The following is a 22777-nucleotide window of genomic DNA, read 5'->3' as shown; positions in this document are numbered from 1 at the left end:
GGTATTTATGGTAATATTACATGTAATTTATGGAAACTTACCATAAATTGCCAAAAATATCTAAAAATTTCTTGAAATCTATGTAAATATTCGGTCATTCATGTTAATTTTACAGTTAAATGTAGCAAATTACCATAAATTACCCAAAATTCAGTTTTAATCATTTTTATAAACTTCCGGAAATTTATGAAATTTTTGATAACGTATGGTAACTTAATATAAATTTCAAGAAATAAAATTTAAAAATGTTTAAATTTCCTGAAATTTATTGCAATTTTCGGTTATTTATGTTAATTTTACAGGTAAATATGGTAAATTGCCATAAGTTACCCAAAATTCAATTGAAAAATATCTATAAATTTCTGGAAATCTATGTAAGTATTCGGTCATTTATGTTAATTTCACAGGTGAATATGGCAAATGACCATAAATTACCGAACATTCAACTTTAAAATTTTTCATAAATTTCCTAAAGTTTATTAAATGTTTGGTAATTGACGGTAATATAACAAGAAATTTATGGTAACTTACCATAAATTGACCAAATTTTTTTTTAATTATGTATAAATTTTCGGTCATTTATGGTAATTTTACAGGTAAATAGGGTAAATTGCCATAAATTACCCAAAATTCAATTCTAAACATTTTTATAAGTTTCAGGAAATTTATGAAATTTTTGGTGATTTGTGGTAATGTTGCAGGTAGTTTATGGTATTTTGAGAAAAATTACACAAAATTCAATTATAAATTTTCTATACATTTCCGGAAATTTTTGGTAGATGTAGAATTTTCATTATTCACATCTGACGTCACTTTTTATTCCCTAGGTCTAGGGAGTAAAAAGTAGAACTTTAGTACCTCTTCATGGGGATCGAAAAGGGATGAAATCATGCATGTGCCATAAAAATTCAGTTTTTTTGGTGATGGTTCATCATTTTAGTTAAAAAAATGTTTTAATTTAATTATTTTCTTCACGTTTTTTCAAAATAATTTTGTTAACTGGCTCGGCTGAAAATTTCCGTACAGGAACCTCGGAGGTTCCTGTACAGTACTTTTAGCGAACGAAACTGTACATGACCTTGCAAAGAAACCTGTATACAATCTAACTTTTGAATGATCTGTACAGGTTGCTGTGTAGGAACCTATACTGGACCATTCAAAGGCTGCTTTGTCGGTGTAGATTCCATTGCAGAATTAGTTTTTTTTTATTGAAAAATAATTTTGGAACTGAACATGTAACTATTTCATATTTGGTTGAACATAAATTTATTCAGTTTAAAATTCAACTATGTGTTTCAAAAATTCTATATTTTGTTGAAACTTTGTCTTTTGTGTTCAAATATTAATTTTCTTGATGTCTAATTCACCTTTTTTGTTAAAAATTTCATAAAAAATTAAAATATTTAGTTAAAAATGCATACATTCTGTTAAAATTATTCTTTTTTTGGTAGACATTTTTTTGTATAGACTTTTATTCTTTTTGGTAGAGAATTCATTTTTTTGGTTGAAAATTTGAATATTTCGTCAAAAATTTGTGTTTATTTAGGTAAAACTTGTTTCTTTAAATTAAAATTCAAGTTTTCTATTTCTTGTTCAAACTTTATCTTATTTAGTTAAAAATTTAACTATTTTTCGAAAATTGGTAATTTTATAGTAGAAAATAAACACTTTTAGTTGAAAATTTCACTGAAAAATACATTTTTCTTTTTTTTTCAATTCATGTATTTTGATAAAAACTATTTCTTCTTGGTAGAAAGTTATTGTTTTTTATCTAAAATTAAATTTTAAACTAAAAATTTAATTATTCCATTTTTGGAAGAGTTGTTTTTATAGAATTTCATCTTTTTGCTTGAAATTTAAACTATTTCCTAGAAAATTGATTTTGTTTGTGTTTTTTATTGGAAATTAATTTTGTTAACTAAAAAATGAAAATAAACTTTTTTTCGTAATTTTTTATAGACATTTAATCTTTTTTGAAGAAAATTCATTTGTTTCGTCGAAAATCGAACTATTTGGTTGAAAATTTATTTTATTTGGTTGAAAACTTATTTCTCTAACTTAAATTAAAATTATATTCTATTTTTTTTAATTGATCTTTTTTAGTTGTAAATTTGCCCTTTTTGGCAATAATATAACTTCTTGGTTCAAAATTCAACCATTAAGTTTTAAATTTATGTTTTTTTGTGAAAAAATGTTATTTTTTGATAGAAAATTAATTCTTTCAATTGCAATTAATTTTTTTGTTTGAAAAATTTAACTATTTAGTTTTTCGTATAATTTTTTTATTCATAGACATTTCACCATTTGGGTTGCAAATTAATCGATTTGATTCTGACTTCAACTATTTTGTTGAACTTTATTTTATTTAGTTAAAAATTTATCTATTTTGTTGAAAATTTGTCTTTTTTGGTAACAATATAACTTCTGGTTTGAAAATTTAACTATTCGGTTAAAAATTGATTTTTTTAAAGATGTGTTATTTTATGTAAACGTTCATTTCTTTAGTTAAAAATTAACAAATTTGGGTGAAAATTATTTTTTTTTATTGATTCTTTTTTTTACTAAAGATGTAGCAATTTCAGTTTTTCTAGACAATTGATCTCTTTCATTTGGGAATTCACTTCTTTTCTTGAGAACTCTTCTTTTTTAATCGAAAATGCTCGACATTTTGTATGATAATTTTTTAATTTATGTATTGGAAAATCTTTCTTTTTGTTGAAAATTTAACCAGTTTGTTGAAAATAGGCTTTTTCTGAGTTGAAAATTAATTATTTCAATTGTAAATGTAATAAAAAAACTTTTGATTAATAAATCCTAATCAACTAAGTTTTTCAAATTACCCAATCGGCATTGCGGAAAAACAATAACAATTTTTACAATCTTGTCATGACAAATTTAGTTTTTAAAGGAAAATTTTATGTTAATTTTATATTCAACCGACGGCAGTAGCTGGGTGGTGATTCTCGACTCGTCGGGATCTCTAATGGTAAGCAGAGGCGGGCGTGGTTAGTTTTCAGATTGGTGACCGTTCGTGATTTTCGCTTAGTCTGTGTTAAGAATTCTTTGTTTTCTCCAGTTTTCCAGTTCTCTGGCTAAATTTTCAGGCGATCATGTACAGTTTACTTCGCTATTTATTTGGAATTTAACTTTTTTGTTACAAATTTATATATTCAGGTTGAGAAGTCAACTTTTTAAAAAGTATTCATTCGACTTATTAGATTTAAAAGTAATCTATTCGGTTGAAAGATTGTCTTTCTTGGTGAAAATATATGTTTTTTGTTGTTGAAAATTTAATCAAGGCACGTTTAAAATTAGTTAATTTGATTTTAAAGTATTATTAATTATTATTTTTTTAAAATATTTAATAAATTATGCGAAAATCGATATTTTTGGTTGAAAATTCAACTATTTCGTGGAAGATGCAATATATTTCGACACACGAGCAGTCTTTATGTAGTTTTAATTGTTAAATAATGCATTTTTCAGGACTTGAATGAACCTCGGTGCTTCTATGCTCCAGGCACAGATGTATCCAAGTTTTGTTCCAAGCAAGATGTATTTTACCCAGACAATGAATTCAGTATAGTACAAAGTCAAAGTTTAAGTTCAGAATCCGAATATTGGCAGTCAACTATAACTGAAACGGAATCGCAAAGTTCGCGATTTAATGCAACTTGTTGCGGTGCTGGAAAAAATGACCCAGTTCAAATAGCACCCCAGGAAGTTAATATAAAAGTTAGAATAAGTAAGTAATTTTGTTTCAAAGTAGGTATATTTGCTTTGTAAATTTTAATTGAGCTTTACTTTTTATTCTCCTTACTAGAAGTAAATGTAAGAATAGTGAACTCTTGCCTATTCGAAGAGCCGCGAAACATAAGCGTTCGGGTATATTAAAGCCGGAGGGGTCCCCACCTCTACCGCGAGTCGTCAGGTTATTTTTATCAAGCAACGTTCATTGGCTGCTTCGGCTTTTCATCGATACGTGCACCGTGAGCATGTGTGCGTTCTTGCATTAGCGCATCATGCATGTCAGTGTTTTTCAAATGTCTTTTTTTGTGACGTGCGACGTGATAAATAGAACGTTTCCTTAAAATGGTACTATTTTTCAATTAAAAATCAATATAATAGCATCAAAAAACGACTTAAATATTTTGCGGAATATTGGTCATTGTAGCATGACGCCACGATCATAATAAGATAATCATTTTCAAGTGTAGAATGCAATTCTGCAAATCTGATTTATCTTTTTATCGCTTGAAGACCTTCCGATTTCACGAAATAAAATCAACTAACCGAAATTTGAGGTTAGAGCACCCGATTCCGATCAGATCGATCTGATACGATAACCTCAAATTAACCAAATATTCCTATTCGTACATTAAATGACCTGTCCAAAAACTCGTATGCATTCCGATGACATAATGCTAAAAATACTAAATTCAAACCAACGAGGGATTCCCGCCCTTCGGCCACTTTTTAATTGGACAGCCACTGACGCGGGTGAGACCGTACAGGGGCCGTGGTGCACCTTAGAATAAGCAAGAGTTCACTATAAGTTCACGTCCTTCAATTTTTATTTTCGAACATTAAAAACATAATCAAGTGAAAAATCCATTACTAAACCTAGTTTTAAATATTAAAAGCTAAAAAAAATGTATAAGGAATATTATTAAATGGAAACCGTTTCAAATGAAACAATTTTATATTTGGCAAAATTTGAAAGAAAAAGAATATAAAATATTTTTATATTTATCTCTCCAAACACAAAAATTTCAGACTAAAATTTAAAGAAATTAGTCAATTTCATTTGAAAGAAGTTGAAATGGTTAAAATTCAATTATTTCTCATTCACAGCGTTCAGATTTATGCTTTTTCTTACTGACGGAATCTCGAAATTTAATTATTTCAGATTAAAATCTAGAAAAGAGGATAATTTCAGAACCCTCAAAATTGAATAGCTTTAGTTTAGAATTTTGAAAATTGAACCACTTAAAACTCAATGGAATTGAAATTTTATTATTTATAAATATGAAGCGTTCAAATTTGAAAATTAAAAAGTTTGAATTTAAATAATTTTTAATTCGAAGCGATTACAATTCGACTATTTGAAAATGTAAACAAAATTGAGTGTTTCAAAGTGAAAACCGTGATTTTGAAACTTAAGGCCATGTGAGGAATGGGGCACGTGACTATATTCCTGCCTTACCGACACTTTTTTTATTTCATAACTTATTTTCACACGAAGCGCCACATCGAGTTGAAAACTTGGGGTAATAAATAAGGAGCACTAAGTAAGGTGGGTCTGGTCCTAAAATATAATAATTATGAAAAAAGCAAAAAAAATATTGACAAAAAAAAACTTTCTTATAATTATTATTTTATTTCATATTATTAATTCGAAATTGGAAACCCTCCAGAAGTTAAGAAATTTCATCAAGTGACATTTAAAGTGACTGAATAGATTTTTTTAACTAAAAAAATGTGATTCCTGTCCGAAAAATTTAATTATTCTAATAACGTTGAAAATGGACGTTTAATTGAATTTTTTCAAAAATGCTAAATTCAAATTTAAGGCGGTAACAAAAAAAAAACCCATATCTTTACAAATTAGAGCATTCTTAAATTAGAATATTGAAACGAAGGCGTTACAAATGTTCAATTTTTAGTGATTCGTAGCCCGGTCGGGTATTCCTCCGTCCATCTATCCGTCATACTTTTTCCCTGGGAGGGGAAGTGAGTGAGGAGAGGGAAAATTATAGGATGGGTAGTAGGAAAAGTGAGGAGAAATAAAGAAAGAAGAAGTTGGTGAGAGGCGGGAAATGTGAAGAGGGGAAGTAGGAGAAATGAGGAAATGGGAGAATATAAAGTAGGGTAAGTAACGGGAGAGGAAAAAAGGGGAAATATGGGGAGGAACAGTAAGGTAAGTGAAGGGGAAAAGCCAGGTAATGTAGGGGAAATAAGGAAAAATTAAGTGTCAGGAAGTAAGGGGAAAGTAGGAAGAGGAAGTAGTGCAAGTGAGTGGAAGTGAGGGGAATTAAGAGAAATAATTAGGAATGAGGTTGAGAAAGCGAGGAAATAAGAGGAAAGTACGAAGAGGAAGTAGTGCAAGTGAGTGGAAGTGAGGAGAATTAAGAGGAATAATAAGGAATGAGGTTAAGAAGGAGAGGTAAAGTGAGTGCTGGAGAAGAGAAGTAGGGGAAGGGGATAGCTGGCTGAGGAATTGGATGAGGAAGATGTTGGGAAGGGTGGAGAGAAGAGTAAAGTGAGCTGAATGAGAGGATGGGAAATAGGAGAGGTAACAGGAGGGAAGTAGGGTAAATGATAGTAGCGTAAGCAGAGAAAATAAGGAGAATTTAGGGCAGGAAAATTAGTACAGAAATGAAAAAAATTAGTGGTGCAGAAGTAGGGGAAGTGGTGGGAAAGTAGGGAGAGTAAGTAGTAGAATTGAGTGTAAATGAGGAGAAGTAGAGGAAGTAATTAGAAATGAGATCGATTGGGGGAGGTGGGAGAAAAGAGTGAAGTGAGGGAAATGAGGGAAGAAGAAGTAGGTTAAGTTAGGAGAAAAAAGAGGATTGAAAGTAGGGGAAATTATATGAGTGGGAATAGGGTAAGTATGAGGAAGTATATTAGGAGAGAGAAAGTAGGAGAAATTAGCAGAAATGAGTGGTAGGGGAAAAAAGGAAAAATTAGAAATGAGATCTATCAGGGGACTTGGAAAAGAAGAGTGAAGTGAGATGAAATTAGGGTATGTGAAGTAGAGGAAATTATATAAGTGGAAAAAGCGGAAGTAAGAGGAGGGGGTAGGGGAAACAAGAGGAGAGTAAGCAGATAAAGTAACGGGAAATATTTTTAATGAGCGGTGAGAGAGAAGAAAAAAAATTAGAAATGAGAACGATTAGTGGAGGTGGGAGAGAAGAGTGAAGTGAGAGGAAGTGAGGAGATAAGAGATAGGGTAAGTGAGAAGAAATAAAAGGATGGGAGGTAGGGGAAATTATGGAAGTGGGAAGAGTGGCAGTGAGGGGAAATGCGGGTAGGGGGATTAAGGGGTAATGGAGGAAGGGAAGTAGGGAAAGTAAGGTGAAATAAGGAGAGGAAAGTAAGTGAGGCAGAGGAAATTAGAGGAAGTAAGGAGAATGTATGTAGATGAAATCAGAAGGAATAAGCGAATTGAGAAAAAATAGGAAGGAGGATTAAAGAATTTCCAATTTTCCATAAATGAACGAATAAAGTCGTAGATTGTTATAAGTAATTTATAACAAAGAACATTTTATATTTTAGATCAAGCTCAGAAAGTAAGATTCGCGTTTTCTCAGGCTGAGGATTATCCCGTCGATCTTTATTATCTCATGGATTTGAGTAAATCAATGGAAGATGATAAGGAAAAGCTTTCGGATCTTGGAGATACGCTTGTTAGAGAAATGAGTAGTCTTACAAGTAATTTTCGACTGGGGTTTGGCAGCTTTGTTGATAAAGTCGTAATGCCTTATGTGAGCGTCGTGCCCCAAAAGTAAGAATTCATCATTCTGTTTTAATCTATATTATGATTTCTAATTTTGAAATAATTAATATTTTTCAAACAGGCTCATAGAACCATGTAATAAGTGTGCTGCACCATATGGTTACAAACACATTATGTCACTTTCAGAAGATGCCAGCAGTTTTTCGGTAAGTTAATTTTTTAAAATAACATTTCAACAATATAAACCTATGCTTATATTTATTTAAATGACCTTAGAATCTGTTCTTGATTTACTTATTTGGACTTTACTGATCAGAGCTGATATTTTTTTTAATGATTTGAAGAAATTTTGGACAAAACATTTAAACTGAATTTATTATATCAGGATATCAGGGTTGTTAGAGAATTTTCATTTCCAAATTCCAGATCTTTTGCAGGTTTTTCAAATGTAATTTTTAAAAAATCAAAACCTTACGCTGAAACTAATTAAACTTGGATAAAAAATATTTGCAAAGATAAAAACAATCTTTGAAAATTAATGCCTATTTCACTATTTTCAATAAAATTAATTAAATCTCCTCCTAGCACGATACATTTTTCAAAATTATTTGAAAAAGAAATCATTTTTCAAATTCACGAATACCTGTATCTTATCTTTTTTATATTAAACGATTGTTCCACGGATAAAATATTTCTTTCTAAAAATGTAAACTTATCAATTTGTATTATTTTCAAATGAGACAAGTTTATAGGTAAACTGCATTTGAACTTGGATTATATAAATTAAAAATTTTTTCTTTATTTTTTTCCAAACTTGAATCTTTTCTATTTTAACTTATTAATTGGAAAATGATCTCTAATTTAAACTATTTTCCAAACAGATAAATTTAAAACTTTAAATTCTCAATTGTAATTGTGAAGTTTCTTAGATAATTATAATTCTGATATAGAACTGGGAATTTCCGGAAAGAAATATAATTTTCATTTCCGGTACATACTAGAATATTTTGAATTAGGACTTGAAGTTGACATGCGACAGGGAATTTACGCAAAGTGTTATAACTTTACTTTGAACAGAGAATTTTTGACATGAAACTAGAATTTTGGAAAGCAATTTTAATTTTTATTTGGAAGAAGGGAATTTAGATAAAGAATTCCTGTTCAAATTCAGAATTTTAATTTTCTTAAAAAATTCCGTGTTCAAAATCAGAAAAGTTTGAAATATTTAAAATTGTTTAGGAGAAATCTTTTGAAATCTTTAAAAATTGTTTGAAATCAATCAATCTAAATTAATCAATTATTCAATCGAAATTGAATACATTTTGGGTTAAAAATTCAACTATTTGTAACAAATTACCCTTTTCCGATTGCAAATTCAATAATTTGGTTGATATTTTTCTTCTCTCTTGATTGAAAAATTTTCTTTGGTGGAAAATTCGTCTTTTTGGTTTAAAAAATTCATTCACTCTGTTGAAAGATTTATACTTTTTGCGTCAAAATTTCAACGCTTCGTTTATAGTTGAATTCCTTTCTTAAAAAATTAATTTCTTTGGTTAAAGATACATCTCTTTGATTTAAAATTAAATTAAATTCTTTTCAATTATTTAATTAAATTATTTTGCTCAAAATTTTGCTATCATATTCAAAAATCAAAAATACAATTGTTTTTTTGTAAATTCATCCTTCCTAGTTGAGAATTCGACTGTATTCTTGAAAATTCATATTCTTCGGTTGAAAGTTAAACTTTTTAGAAAGAAAATGCACTATTTTCTTTGAAATGTAATTATTTCATTGATAATTGTACTATTTTGTTTTTTTTTAGTTGAAAAATTATTTGAAATTTAATCTTTTTCTTTTCAAAATTTAATCATTCGGTTCAAAATCCACCTTTGTAGTTTAAACTTTCAACTGTTTTGTTAAAAAGACAGGAGTTTAGATCAAGAATCCCTGTTTAAATTCAGAAATCTCTTGAAATCTTTAAAAATGGTTTGAAATCATTCAAATCTTTTGAGCTTTTCTAAATCGTCTAGGAAAAATGAACATTTGACCTCTTTTCCCCATTTTAAACAAATATTTGTTTTTTCTCTTGTTTTCATTATTTCCTCTTTTTCTCGATTGTTCGTTTAAATATTTGTTTTCGTTAAAAATTCTACTATTTGCATTACCTTGATTTGGTTGACGATTTATCTCTTTATTGAAAACTTGAACTATTTCCTTGACAATTGTTTTTTTTTTTATTGCGAAGATTCATCGTTTCAGTTAAAAATTCATCTTTAGAGTGAAAAATTTAACCAGTTTTTTTTAAACTGAAAATATAACTATGCTATTATTGTTTGTAAATTTATATTTTGAATTGAAAATTCATACTGTCGGTTAAAAAATGCAACTGTTCTGCGGAAAATTTATATTTTTTTTATTGAAAATTCGTCTTTTTATGTGGAAAATAGATGCATGTATTTTGTTGATAAGTTGTCTTTTTGTGTTTAAAATTAATCTTCTTTTTATATTATTCAACTGCTTGGCTGTATATTTTGCTATTTTGTTACAAATTCGTCTTTTTTGGTTTAGTTTAACTGGTAGAAAATTCTTTTTATTTTCAAATACATTTTTTAAACTGAAAATGTAACTATTCCATTTTTCATTAAAAAATTATTTTTTGTTTTTAGAAATGCAATGCTCTTATTAATAATTGAACTATTTTGATAGAAAAATCAACTATTTCGTTTAAAATTGAACTATTTATTCAAAAACTTAACTACTTCGTAGAAAATTCACTTTTTTTTTAAAATTCAATGTCGGGCAGAAAAATCCATCTATCTGCGGTAGATTGAACTATTTGGTTAAAAACTTATATTTTTCGGTCAAATTTAACTAGTCAAAAAAATTGTTTGTTGGTTGAAAATTAATTTTTCAATCTGAAGATGTTACTATTCTATCCTTGTTTGATTATATATTTATTTTTCTGCAAATTTGACTATTTTGGTAGAAAATCACACTATTTGATTTTGGGTGGGAAATTTAATTGTTTTGTGGAAAATTGATATATTTGGTTAAAAATTCCTCTTTTTGGGAGAATATTAATCTTGTTTTTGAAAATTCATCTTTTCTGTGGGAGATTCAACTATTTGGTTAAAAAATCGTCTTTTTTGGTTCAATGTAACTGGTAAAAAATGTTGCTTGTTTGTTGAAAATTAATTTTTCAATCTGAATAAGTTACTATTCTATCCTTGTTTAAAAATTTATTTATTTTTCTGAAAATGTAACTATTTGGGTCGAAAATTCAACTGCATGATTTTGGGTGGAAAATTCGAGTGTTTTGTTGAAAATTCATCTTTTTGTGTATAAAATTATTATTCTTTTTTAAGATTTCAACTTTTCGGCTGTGGAATAAACTATTTTGTCACAATTTTTTTTTGTAGAAAATTCAATTATTTCGTGAAAAACTAATTACTTGGTGGAAAATTCACTTTTCTTTTTTGAAAATTCATAGTGTCGTGTGGAAAGTTATACTGTTTTGTGGAAAATTCATATATTTTGTTGAAAATTCGTTTTCCTTTTATTTGAATTCAACCAGTTGATGATTCCCTTTTTTTGAAAATCATTTTCAAACTGAAATTGTAATTTTCATTTTTGGATAAAAACTTATATTTTTATATTCTTATCATTTATGATTGAGAAAGTAATAGAATTGTCCGAATTTGACCCCGCCGTTTTTTAACGGATCTTCTCGTTTCGAAACACTCTGAATCCGAAAATCAAGTTTTTACGATGGCGCCTGTCTGTCCGTCCGTCCGTAAACACGATAACTCTTTAAAAAATTAACGAATCAGATCGATCTTCAGCAGGCATTTTCTAGATCCTAAAAAAAGGACGAGATCGTTAACCAACCAATTTGGGATAAAAACTCAAAAAGTCAGAGCAGTTTTAAAAATGTTTGGGACCATTTTTTTATATTTAAAATTTGTATCTACGGCTATTAATAGTGCTCGGAAATCCAAGCAATTTATCCTAATGACTTTTTTCGATGAAAAGAAATTCTCAGAGTTATAGCACTTAACCAATTTTTTAAATCAATCGAAAATCAATATTTTTAGCCAAACAACGCATTTTCAAATTTTGTTTGCACGAAAAACAAGGAAAAATAAAAAATTCCAAATTGTGATCCCAAACAGGATCTACAACTTCGTTTCTAATCGCTTCTTGATAGGACGCGTACTTTTTGTTTTATTCGTGAAAAATAGCATTAGAAAAATTGTTTACCCGAAAAAGAGCTACAAATTTGGTTTGAATTACTTTTCTGACAGAACACGTAGTATTGGTTTTAATCATAAAAATGACATTAAGAATAAAAATAAAAAATGTTTGTAAAAACGAAAAAAGGTAAAAAAACAAATTGATAGAAAAAAGTTATTTACTTAAAAACGAGATACAAATATGTTATAATTTATAACATTCTCATCATTTATGATTGAGAAAGTAGTATTTTGACACCACAACATTCAAATTTGAAACCAAACGACGCAAAATACGAAAAAAAGTCTCAAAGAGAAATGATAGCCTTTGAAAAATAATAAAAAATGTTACCATTTTTCAATAGGACTCGTAAATAAACAAAATAATTTTTCGTAACTAATATGCAGAAAATCAAAAATTCCAATATTACGCCAAAAGACGCGAGATACGTAAAAATTTTAAAGAAGATTTGTACGATATTTTTCTTTCTTCATAAAAAGTACTATGAAAATAAAAAAACCTATTCTTATCATAACACCGCGTGATAGAGAAAAATTTCAGAAAAAAAGGATTGCATTTTTTTTTATTTATTTTAAGGTGGTTCAGAAAATATACATTCACAAATGTTAACCCATCATACATTCGTACATGAAATAAGAAATATTAAAACTTTTGTGGAGAATTCATCTTTTTTGTTTGAAAGCCGAACTGTACCCCGTGTAGAAATTATGACCGGGTTCGGGCCGGATTCCGGCAGGGTTGCCCTGCTTGTATCCGGAATCTGGTCAGGCTGCTGGTTGTATTCTGGTTGGTTTCGTCACGCTGCTCTGGTCGAATCTCGTCCGGATGTACCCAGTCGGCTCCCGGCCGGGTTACCCGATCGGATCCCAGATACAAATAGAGTAACCCGGTCGGAATCCGACCGGTTTTTGACTGGGCTCCTTGATCGGATTTTACTGGATCTTTTTTACCACAGCGACCATATTCTACCAACTGGTAGAGATAAGAATCTTTGTCAGCACTTATTTCCACCTGTAAAAAGATGTTGGAATTTCAATTTAAGAACTGAATTCATAATAATAAATATATTAACTACAAACATTGAATCAATGTAAGTACTAAAATATAGGTTATGATTTAAAAGTTTCTGTAAGAAATTGAATTGTAAGAAATTAAAGTTAAATTGCATAACAAATTTACCTTAAGCGTAACTTAGTTTGCATAGGTTTTTTTACAAGAGATAAAATAAATTTAAGGGGTTTTATGTGACATCCTAACCTATAACACCGGTTGAGAAAATTGATTTAACATTAACGTTAAAGAATATTATTAATGCTTACTTATTAATAAAATAATTCACTTACCTTTATAAATAATCCGCTTGCTCCAGAAAATTGGATACAATTTTGTGAAATTTAACAAATTTCTTAACGAATAACCTAGCGTCCACCGACGTTTTACTGCATTTTTAGCATTAAAGACTCCGGAAGTCGCCGAATCGTTATTACGTGCAAGCATGATAACGTAATTCAAAACCTTCTTCGGAAAAAGTTATTTCTCTTCTTATTACGTTTTTTGCTTATTCAAGATAATACATAAATACATTAAAAATAAGCAAAAATCGTATCACAAAAAAAATATGTATAGTTTCACTGGGAAACTATGTTTGAAAATAAAAAAGAAGTTGGTCAACGATTTCGCAGTCACGGCAAGTCTGGGAACTGCAGAACCAAAAGTGGGAAACCATATAATTAAAATTAGTTTAATTTTTCTTTCATAATTGATAAAAAAAACATCTAAAACACAAAAAAATGATCTTTCGCCTGTCAGATATTTACAAACGACCCACTTACGACAGTCGTTTGTGGATATTTCTGAAGATGTTTTTAAGGTTATGATACCTTCTTCTGGTCGGGTCAAACAGGACTATTTCTACACGAGACTTGGTTAAAAATTCAATTATTTTCTAAAAAATTTACTTATTTTGTTGAGGATTCGTCCTTTTGGACAAAAATTCGAAAATGTTTCATAGTCTTCTTTGTCATGAAAATTTTGACTGATGATACCCACTAAAATCCAGTCCCAATCTTCCTTTAAAAATTTGTAATAATTTTTGCAGAAATTGGTGCGAGGTGCTTCTGTTTCTGGAAACTTAGACGCACCAGAAGGAGGATTTGATGCAATAATGCAAGCAATTGTTTGCACAAAACAGATTGGTTGGCGTGAGAAAGCTCGCAGGCTTCTCGTATTTTCAACCGATGCCAGTTTCCACTTTGCTGGTGATGGCAAACTCGGTGGAATTGTAAAACCCAACGACGGAATGTGTCACTTGGATCGTTATTCTGGAATGTACACACACTCATCAGTTCAAGATTATCCAAGTATTTTTCAAATCAATCAAAAGGTCCAGCAAAATGCCATCAATATTATCTGGGCAGTTACGAAGAGGGAAATGAGTACTTATTCGAGTCTCTGTTCCCACATCCAAGGGTCCTCGGCTGGACTTTTATCGAATGATTCGAGCAATATTGTTGAATTAATTAAAGAACAGTACAATCAGATTCGAAGTACAGTAGAAATTAAAGATACGGCGAATAGTGCTGCAATCAAAATTAAATATTGGTCAAAATGCCTGGACAAAAATGGACAAATTGTCCAAACGACTAAATGCGATAAATTGCAAAAAGGTGACAAAGTCGAATTTGTTGCTGAAATCACTGCCACTCATTGTCCTGCCAATAAATCGGAATGGAATCAAAAATTTACGATCTACCCCGTAAGTACATTGTTGTTTAATTAAAAGTTAATTTTATAGCTGGAAATTTAAACAGTTTAGTTAAATATTCCATCATTTTAGTTTAAATTCATCTCTTTAGATTAAAATCATTTTTTTGCTGAAAATCTAACTGGTTAATTTATGCTTCAACATAATTTTGTAGTGTTGAAAATTCTTTTCTAGAAAATTAATCTTCTTGGTTGAAAGTTCATTCAAATTCAATTTCTTTCAATAATTTTTTAACTATTTTGTTTGGTTTTTCAGCGGAAAATCGATTTTTTTTACTGAAAATCTAACTATTCAATTTTTATTTCAACCAATTTTTTTTTTTAGTTGAAAATTCTTTGTAGAAAATTAATCTTCTTAGTTGAAAGTTTATTTAAATTCAACTTTTTTAAACTAAACTTTTAACTATTTTGTTTTGGAAATTGGTTTTGTTTTTCAGCTGAAAATCGATTTTGAGAGTGAAAATTTTAGTAATATGTTTGAATATTCCACCAATTTAGCTCAAAGTTCATCTCTTTGGATGAAACCCATTTGTTTACTGAAAATCTAATTATTCAATTTATTTTTCAATCAAATTTTTTTTAGTTGAAAATTCTTTTATAGAAAATTAATCTTCTTGGTTGAAAATTCAGTTTTTTAACTAAACTTTGAACTATTATTTTCTGATGTTTTTTTTGTTGTTTTTTTTTTCAGTTGAAAATCTATTTTTTTACTGAAAATCTAACTACTCAATTTATGTTTTAACAACATTTTTTTAGTTGAAAATTCTTTTTATTTTTTTATTTATGTTTCAACAATCAATTTTTTTAATTCATAATTCGTTTGTAGAAAATTAATCTTCTTGCTTGAAAGTTCATTCTAATTCAATTTTTTTAATTAAACTTTTAACTATTTTCTTATTAAATTTCTTTTGTTTATCAGCTGAAAAACGATTTTTTACTGAAAATCTAACTATTCAATTTATGTTTCAAACAAAATTTTATTTTAGTTGAAAATTCTTTTGTAGAAAATTAATCTTCTTGGTTGAAAATTCAGTTTTTTAACAAAACTTTTAAATATTTTGTTCTGAAATTTTTTTGTTTTTTAGCTGAAAATCTATTTTTTTACAGAAAATCTAACTATTCAATTTATGTTGTAACAACGTTTTTTTAGTTGAAAATTCTTTTAATTTTTTTATTTATGTTTCAATAAACAATTTTTTTAATTCAAAATTCGTTTGTAGAAAATTAATCTTCTTGATTGAAAATTCATTCAATTTTTTAATTAAAAATTCTTTTTATTTTTTTATTTACGTTTCAACCAATTTTTTTTTAGTTGAAAATTCTTTAGTAGAAAATCAACCTTCTTCTTTGAAAGTTTATTCAAATTCAGTTTTCATAATTAAACTTTTAACTATTTTCATTGGAAATTTGTTTTGTTTTTCAGCTGAAAATGATATGGAAAGTAAAAAATTAATTAATATAGTTGAATATTCCATCATTTTAGTTGAAAATTCTTTTGTAGAAAATTTATCTTCTTGGTTGAAAATTCATTCAAATTCGATTTTTTATACTATTTTGTTTGGAAATTTGTTTTATTTTTCAGCTAAAAATTGATTTTTTTTACTAAAAATCCAACTATTCAATTGATGTTTAAACATAATTTTTTTAGTCGAAAATTGTTTTGTAAAAAAAATTTATCTTCTTGATTGAAAATTCATTCAAATTCAATTTTCTAAAATAAACTTTTAACTATTTTCATTGGAAATTTGTTTTTTCTCTGCTGAAAGTCCCCTTTAAAACTAAAAATGTAACTAATATAGTTGGATATTTCATAAATTTAGTTGAAAATTCATCAGTTTGATTGAAAATCACCTGGAAAACCTGGAATTGTGCATAGATTTTTTAAACATTATAATATTAAATTAAAGAAATGTGTTTTGTCATTTGTAAAATTAGCGATATATGTATTACTGCATTTAATTATTTCATTAAATATTGAACTATTCCAATTAAAGATTCATCATTAAGGTCGCAAATTGAACTATTTTTTTTTTTAATTTTCTTTTGTATTTGTTGAAAATTATTTTTTTTAGCTAAAAATGTTATAATTTTGTTTTGTTTTTTCGGGTGATAATCAATTTTTAAAGTGAAAATTTAACTAATATAGTTGAATATTCCATCAATTTAGTTAAAAATTCATCACTTTAGTGCAAAATTTATCTCGCATAATTAAAAATTCATGTTTTTGTTAAAAGTTCGTCTCTTTCGGTAGACATTTAATATTTTTGATTCAAAATTTAATACACGGTTAGAATTGTTAAAATTGTGACAGTTTTGATAACAATTTATTGCTTTGGTTTAAAGATTTATAATTTAATTTGAAAATTGTTCTTTGTAGTCGAAAATTAATTTTTGTTACTAATAGTTTAAATATTTTATAGAATTTTTTGTTAAAAATGAATGTATTTTACGGAAAATAATATTCGTCTGAAAATTATTTTTTTAGTTGAAAATTTGCGTTTTTTGTTGAAAATTCGTCGTATTTGGTAGAAAATTATTATTCATGGTTAAAATATCATATTTTTTGTCAAGAATTAAATTATTCCAATTGAAAATTCATCATTTCGGTTGAAAGGTAATCTTTTTAGTTGAAGTTCAACTATTCCAATTAAAGATTCATCATTTTGATTTAAAATAATTTTGGTAAATTTCACTATTAGAATGAAAAAATATATATTTTTTCAAATTAATTTTTGAACTGAAAATTTAACTATTCAATTTTAGGTTAAAAATGATCTTTTTAGTTAAAAATTCGCGATTTTCGTTAAAAATTCATCCTTCTTGACAGAAAATTATTATTCTTGGTTAAAATATATTATTTGTTAAAAATTAAATTATTCTAATTGAAAATTCATCATTTTAGTTGAAAGGAAATCTTTTTAGTCAAAACTTCAACTATTATTCAGTTGAAGATTTATCATTTTGGTTAGAAATTGAACTATTTTGTCGTTAATTATTTTTTCTTCGTTGAAACTTAATTTTATTAAACTACAAATTTAACTGATTTGTTGAAAAATTGTTTTTTGTTGAAAAATAATGTTTAAACTGAAAATTGAACTATTCTAGTTGACTTTATCATTTATCATTTTCAAACAAAACAAATTTGATTTGAAAATTCAGGTTTTTTGTTGATTTCTTTTTGTGTAGAAAATTAATCTTCTTGGTTTAAGTCATCTTTTTTTTTGAAAATTCAATTAATCTCAGTGAAAATTCCTCATTTTAGTTGAAAAGTTATCTTTTTGTTTCAAAGTTCAGCTATTCCAGTTAAAGATTCATCATTTTCGTTAAAATTTAATTTTTTTAAAAAAACTTTTAAACATTTGGTTAAAAATTTGTTTTATTTTTCAGCTGAAAATCGATTTCTAAAATGAAAATGTAACCAATATAGTTCAATATTCCATCAATCTAGTTGAAAAATCATCAGTTTGGTTGAAAATAATTAATATTAGTTAAAATATCTTTTTGTTGAAAATTAAATTATTCTAATTGAAAGTTCATAATTTGAAAATTATTTTTTATTATTTAAAATTCATTTAGTAAATTTAACAATTAATATAAAGATTTTTCAAATCAAGTGTTTAGCTGAAAATATAAATAATCTAGTGGAAAATAAATGTTTTATGACAATTTAAAATTTCTTTCTTTCAAACTTACCGGAATTTACTTATTAATTTACCAGTTTTTTCCTTGAAAATTCAACTACTTGCGGTTAAAAACTAAACAGTTTTGTTAAAAATTAATTTTTTTATTGGAAGATTCATAATTTTAATTGACAATTCATCTCTTTTTAAAAATGTAAATTAAGTTGTTGAAATTCCATTTTTCTACTAAAGATTACAAGTATTACAGTTAAATATTCATAATTTTAGTTGAAAATTTATCTTTTAGATTAGAAATAAATTTACTTGGTTGAACAATAATATCTTCTGTGAAATTTTTTTTCTTCAAATAATCAGCATTTGAATTAAAAAATCATTTATTTAGTTTAAAATATGAGGTTTTTGATCAAATACTTGTTTTTTCTTTAGATAAAAAGGAATTTTTTTACGAAATATTTTACTATTTGTTTGAAGATGGGTTTAGTTTTTGGTTTAAAATCAGTTTTTTTTAGCTGAAAATGAAAATATTACTATTACAGTTAATACTCCATCAATTTAATTAAAAATTAATTTTTTGACTTAAAATTTAATTATTTAATTTTTGGTTGAAGATTGTTTGTTTTAGTTGAAAACTCATTTGTTTGTTATTTATAATTCAAATATTTCAGTTAAGGATTTATCAGTTTAGTTGAAAATTCCTCTTTTTGTTTTAAAATTACACTATCTCAGTTTGGAAAATTGAAAAATTAGATCGGGAAAAACCGGGAAATGTTCGGGAATTTTAAATCGTCCGCCGAATTACTACTCTGGTTTTACAGAAATTGATTTATGAATTAAAAAGCGTATATTATTCACAAAAGTTTCTTTATTATATAATTTGGATAGAAATTTAATCTCTTTTGTTGAAAAATCATGTTGTCGAATGAAAATTATTCTTTAAAATTGAATATCAATTTTTTAAACTGAAAATTGAACTTTTCTATTTTTTGTTAAAAATCTAACTATTAGGTTAAAATTCCTTTAAACATTCAAAATTTGATAAAAAATTGCTTTATTTAAAAAAAAAATAATCTTTTTTGGTAAAAAATTAATTTGTTTGATATAAAATTAGTTTTTTTATTGGAATATAATTTTTTTAACAGAAGATGTTACTGTTACATTTTGTTTTATCGAAAATGTATATGTGTTCACTGAAATTTTATCTTATTCGCTCAAAATTTAATTATTTTATTGAAAATTTATCTATTTTGTTGTTGTTGAAAATTGGTCTTTTTTTACAAAATTCAACAAATGGGTTAAAAATCCATTTTTTGGTTGAAGATTCATTATTTTAGATAAAAAAGTTTTTTCTCTGCTTACCAATTTAACTATTTTGTTGACATTTCGTTTCGTTTTGTGAAAAATAAATTGTTTATCTGCAATTTTAACTATTTCATGTTTAATTTAATATTTATCTTCTTTGCTAGAAAATCCAGCTATTTGGTTGTTCAATTTCTGTATTTTGTTCAAAGTTAGTCTTTTGTAGTAGAATATTTAACTTCGTGGTGTCTAATTCATATTTTCGGTTGAAAATTCATTTCTTTTGTTGAAAATTTAACTATTAGGTTGAAAATTCCGTTAAAAATTCCAAATTTGGTTTAAAATTATTATATTTTGTTCAAAATGATCTTGTTTGATAGAAAATTAATCTTTTCGGTTGAAATGTCATTCTGATTGATTTAAAATTAGTTTAAAAATTTTTCACACACTAAATTTACATTAAATTAAATTAAAAGTAACTTAAATTAAATTAAATTAAAATAATTGAAATTTAATGTTTTTAACTGAAAATTTAACTATCCTATTTTTTGTCGAAAAATTTATGTTTTTTGATAGAAATTTAATATTCTGGGTTAAATTCGTCTTTTTCGTTCGAAATTTAACTATTTCGTTAAAAATTCACCTATTTTCTTGAAAATTTGTGTTTTTTGTTTGTTTGTAAAAAGTTCAACTATTGGGTTAAAATTTCATTTTTTGAAATTGAAGATTCATGATTTGAGTTAAAAAATATCTACTTTTCTTACCAATTTAACAATATTGTGGAATATTCGTTTCTTCTTGTAAAAAATAAATTTTTTTATCGTAAATAAAATTGAATTCAAACTCTATTTTGTTTCAAATTAAAATCTTTTTTGTTTGAAAATTCAACTACTTGGTTGAAGTTATTTTTTTATGATTCATTATTGTAGTTGAAAATTAACTTTTTGCTTGTAAATTGAGATTTTTGAATTGAAAATTCAATTGCCTTGTAGAAAATTCGTCTTTTTGGCTTAACAATTCAACATTTTCTGCTTTCTAGACTGCAAAATTTTTTCTAGATGAAAATTCATCCATTTTGTTGAACATTTTTCAACCAAAAAGTAACATTTTTAGCAAAAAAATTTGAATTTCTATTTATAGAATTTTTTTCGTTAAAAGTACATCTGTTTTGTTCAAAATTATTTTTATTATTGAAGGATTTAAATATTTGTTTAAAAATGTGTATTTTTCGGTTAAATTCAACTCTTTTATTAAAAATTCAAATCTTGTTTGGTAAAAAATTTAACTGCTAGGCTGAAAGTAGAACCTCGTTTTCAAAATTCATCTTTATTTTTTAAGATTCATTATTGTAGTAAAATTGATTTTTATAGGTCTTACGGTCTTCATTAATTAAACGAATAAAACGAAATGATTGGAAAGTTCGTTTATTGAAATTCTGACTTTCTGACGTTTCGGCTAACACTGCATGCCTTTTTCAAAGAATCTAAATAAATAACGATCTTTTCTTACAAATAGTTACAAACAATTTTTTGTAACAAAATTTCTTGCAAAAAACCAAAAATATTAATTTGGAGTCAAACATCTGTTAATAGGAACGTCAGAAAGTCACCTACAAAAACAAATCTTGCTCTTATTTACATTGACGCTCGAAGAAAGGATTGATTTGATTCTTATCAAATCTACTTATTAATTCATTATTGTAGTTGAAAATTAACTTTTCAGTTGAGAATTTTGCTTTACTGTTGAAAACTCTTGCTTTTGTTTGAAAATTAATATTTTAACGGAAAATTGAACTATTTCAGTTCAAGATTTATAATTTTAGTTGAAAAGTCGGCTAATTCAACTATTTTGGCAGAACATTAAATTATTTAGTTGAAAATTTGATTGCGATTTTTTTTCTTTCTCGACTATAAAATTTTTCTTGATTGAATATTTAATTATATGTTTAAAAATGCATCTATTTTTTTTTAATGTAACATATATATTTATGATATTAGGAATTGAAAGCATTTAAAATTGAATTTAATACAGTATCCACAATCATTTTATTTTCCTCTTTTTGTTCCATTTTTTAATCATCTTTTTTCATTCCCCAAATTCGCTTACGTTTGGAAAAACAGTACCTATTTTCATTTTTTTAAACAATAAATAGATAATCTAATAATTTCAGGTGGGCATTAACGAATCTTTAGTAGTAAATTTGGAAATGATTTGCGATTGTGGCTGTGAACAATCAGAGCACCCCAGTTATGAAATAGATTCGCCCAAATGCGGATACAGTGGAATATACAAATGTGGAATTTGTGAATGCTATCCTGGATTTTTCGGGAAAAAATGCGAATGTAACAATGAGTTCCAGGATCCCATTGCAAGTATTCAAAGTTGCAGACGTTATAATACGTCATCAATCGAGTGCTCAGGAAGAGGAGAATGTGTCTGTGGTAAATGTGAATGTAATCAACCCGGCGAGGGATTGGTAAGTATTTTTTTTTGTTACTCGTACTTTTTCTCGAGCTCAGTATAGGACCATATAGAATCGGATATGATATTATTGATCAGATCGGATCGGACATAATATAATCGGATCCGATCGGATCGGACATGATATAATTGGATCTGATAGGATCGGATATGATATTATCAGGTTATATAGGATCGGCCATGCTGTAATCAGATCAGATAGAATCAGACATAATGAGATCAGATCGAATCGGACATGATAAATTCGGATCGGACATGATATAATTGGACCTGATAGGATCGGGTATGATATTATCAGGTTATATAGGATCGGCCATGCTGTAATCAGATCAGATAGGATCAGACATAATGAGATCAGATCGAATCGGACATGATAAATTCGGATCGGACATTGTACAGTTGGATCGGACATGATATAATTGAATCTGATAGGATCGGGTATGATATTATTAGGTCATATAGGATCGGCCATGCTGTAATCAGATCAGATATGATCAGACATAATGAGATCAGATTGAATCGGACATGATAGAGACGGATCGGACATGATATAATTGGATCTGATAGGATCGGATATGATATTATCAGGTTATATAGGATCGGCCATGCTGTAATCAGATCAGATAGGATCAGACATAATGAAATCAGATCGAATCGGACAAGATACAGTCGGATCGGCCATGATACAGTCGGATCGGACATGATATAATTGGATCTGATGGATCGGGTATGATATTATTAGGTCATATAGGATCGGCCATGCTGTAATCAGATCAGATAGGATCAGACATAATGAGATCAGATTGAATCGGACATGGTACAGTCGGATCGGACATGATATAATTGGATCTGATAGGATCGGATATGATATTATCAGGTTATA

The 22777-nt window shown here is 27.2% G+C and overlaps 1 protein-coding gene across 1 annotated transcript in view; it reads left to right on the top strand.

Moving 5' to 3' along the window:
* Positions 1-22777, top strand: part of LOC117171584 (integrin beta-PS-like) — a 48529-nt gene that overhangs the window by 13277 nt on the left and 12475 nt on the right. The window contains exons 3-7 of the mRNA XM_033359028.1: positions 3487-3745; positions 7279-7507; positions 7581-7665; positions 13812-14468; positions 21584-21889. Coding sequence (XP_033214919.1) covers positions 3487-3745; positions 7279-7507; positions 7581-7665; positions 13812-14468; positions 21584-21889 — 1536 coding nt within the window. The remainder of the gene's footprint in view (positions 1-3486; positions 3746-7278; positions 7508-7580; positions 7666-13811; positions 14469-21583; positions 21890-22777) is intronic.

This window comes from Belonocnema kinseyi, chromosome 4 (assembly GCF_010883055.1).
Source record: "Belonocnema kinseyi isolate 2016_QV_RU_SX_M_011 chromosome 4, B_treatae_v1, whole genome shotgun sequence".
In the NCBI taxonomy this organism is placed as follows: Eukaryota; Metazoa; Arthropoda; class Insecta; order Hymenoptera; family Cynipidae; genus Belonocnema; species Belonocnema kinseyi.
The sequence above is the reverse complement of the archived record's forward strand: the minus strand, read 5'-3'. Positions and strand labels throughout refer to the sequence as shown.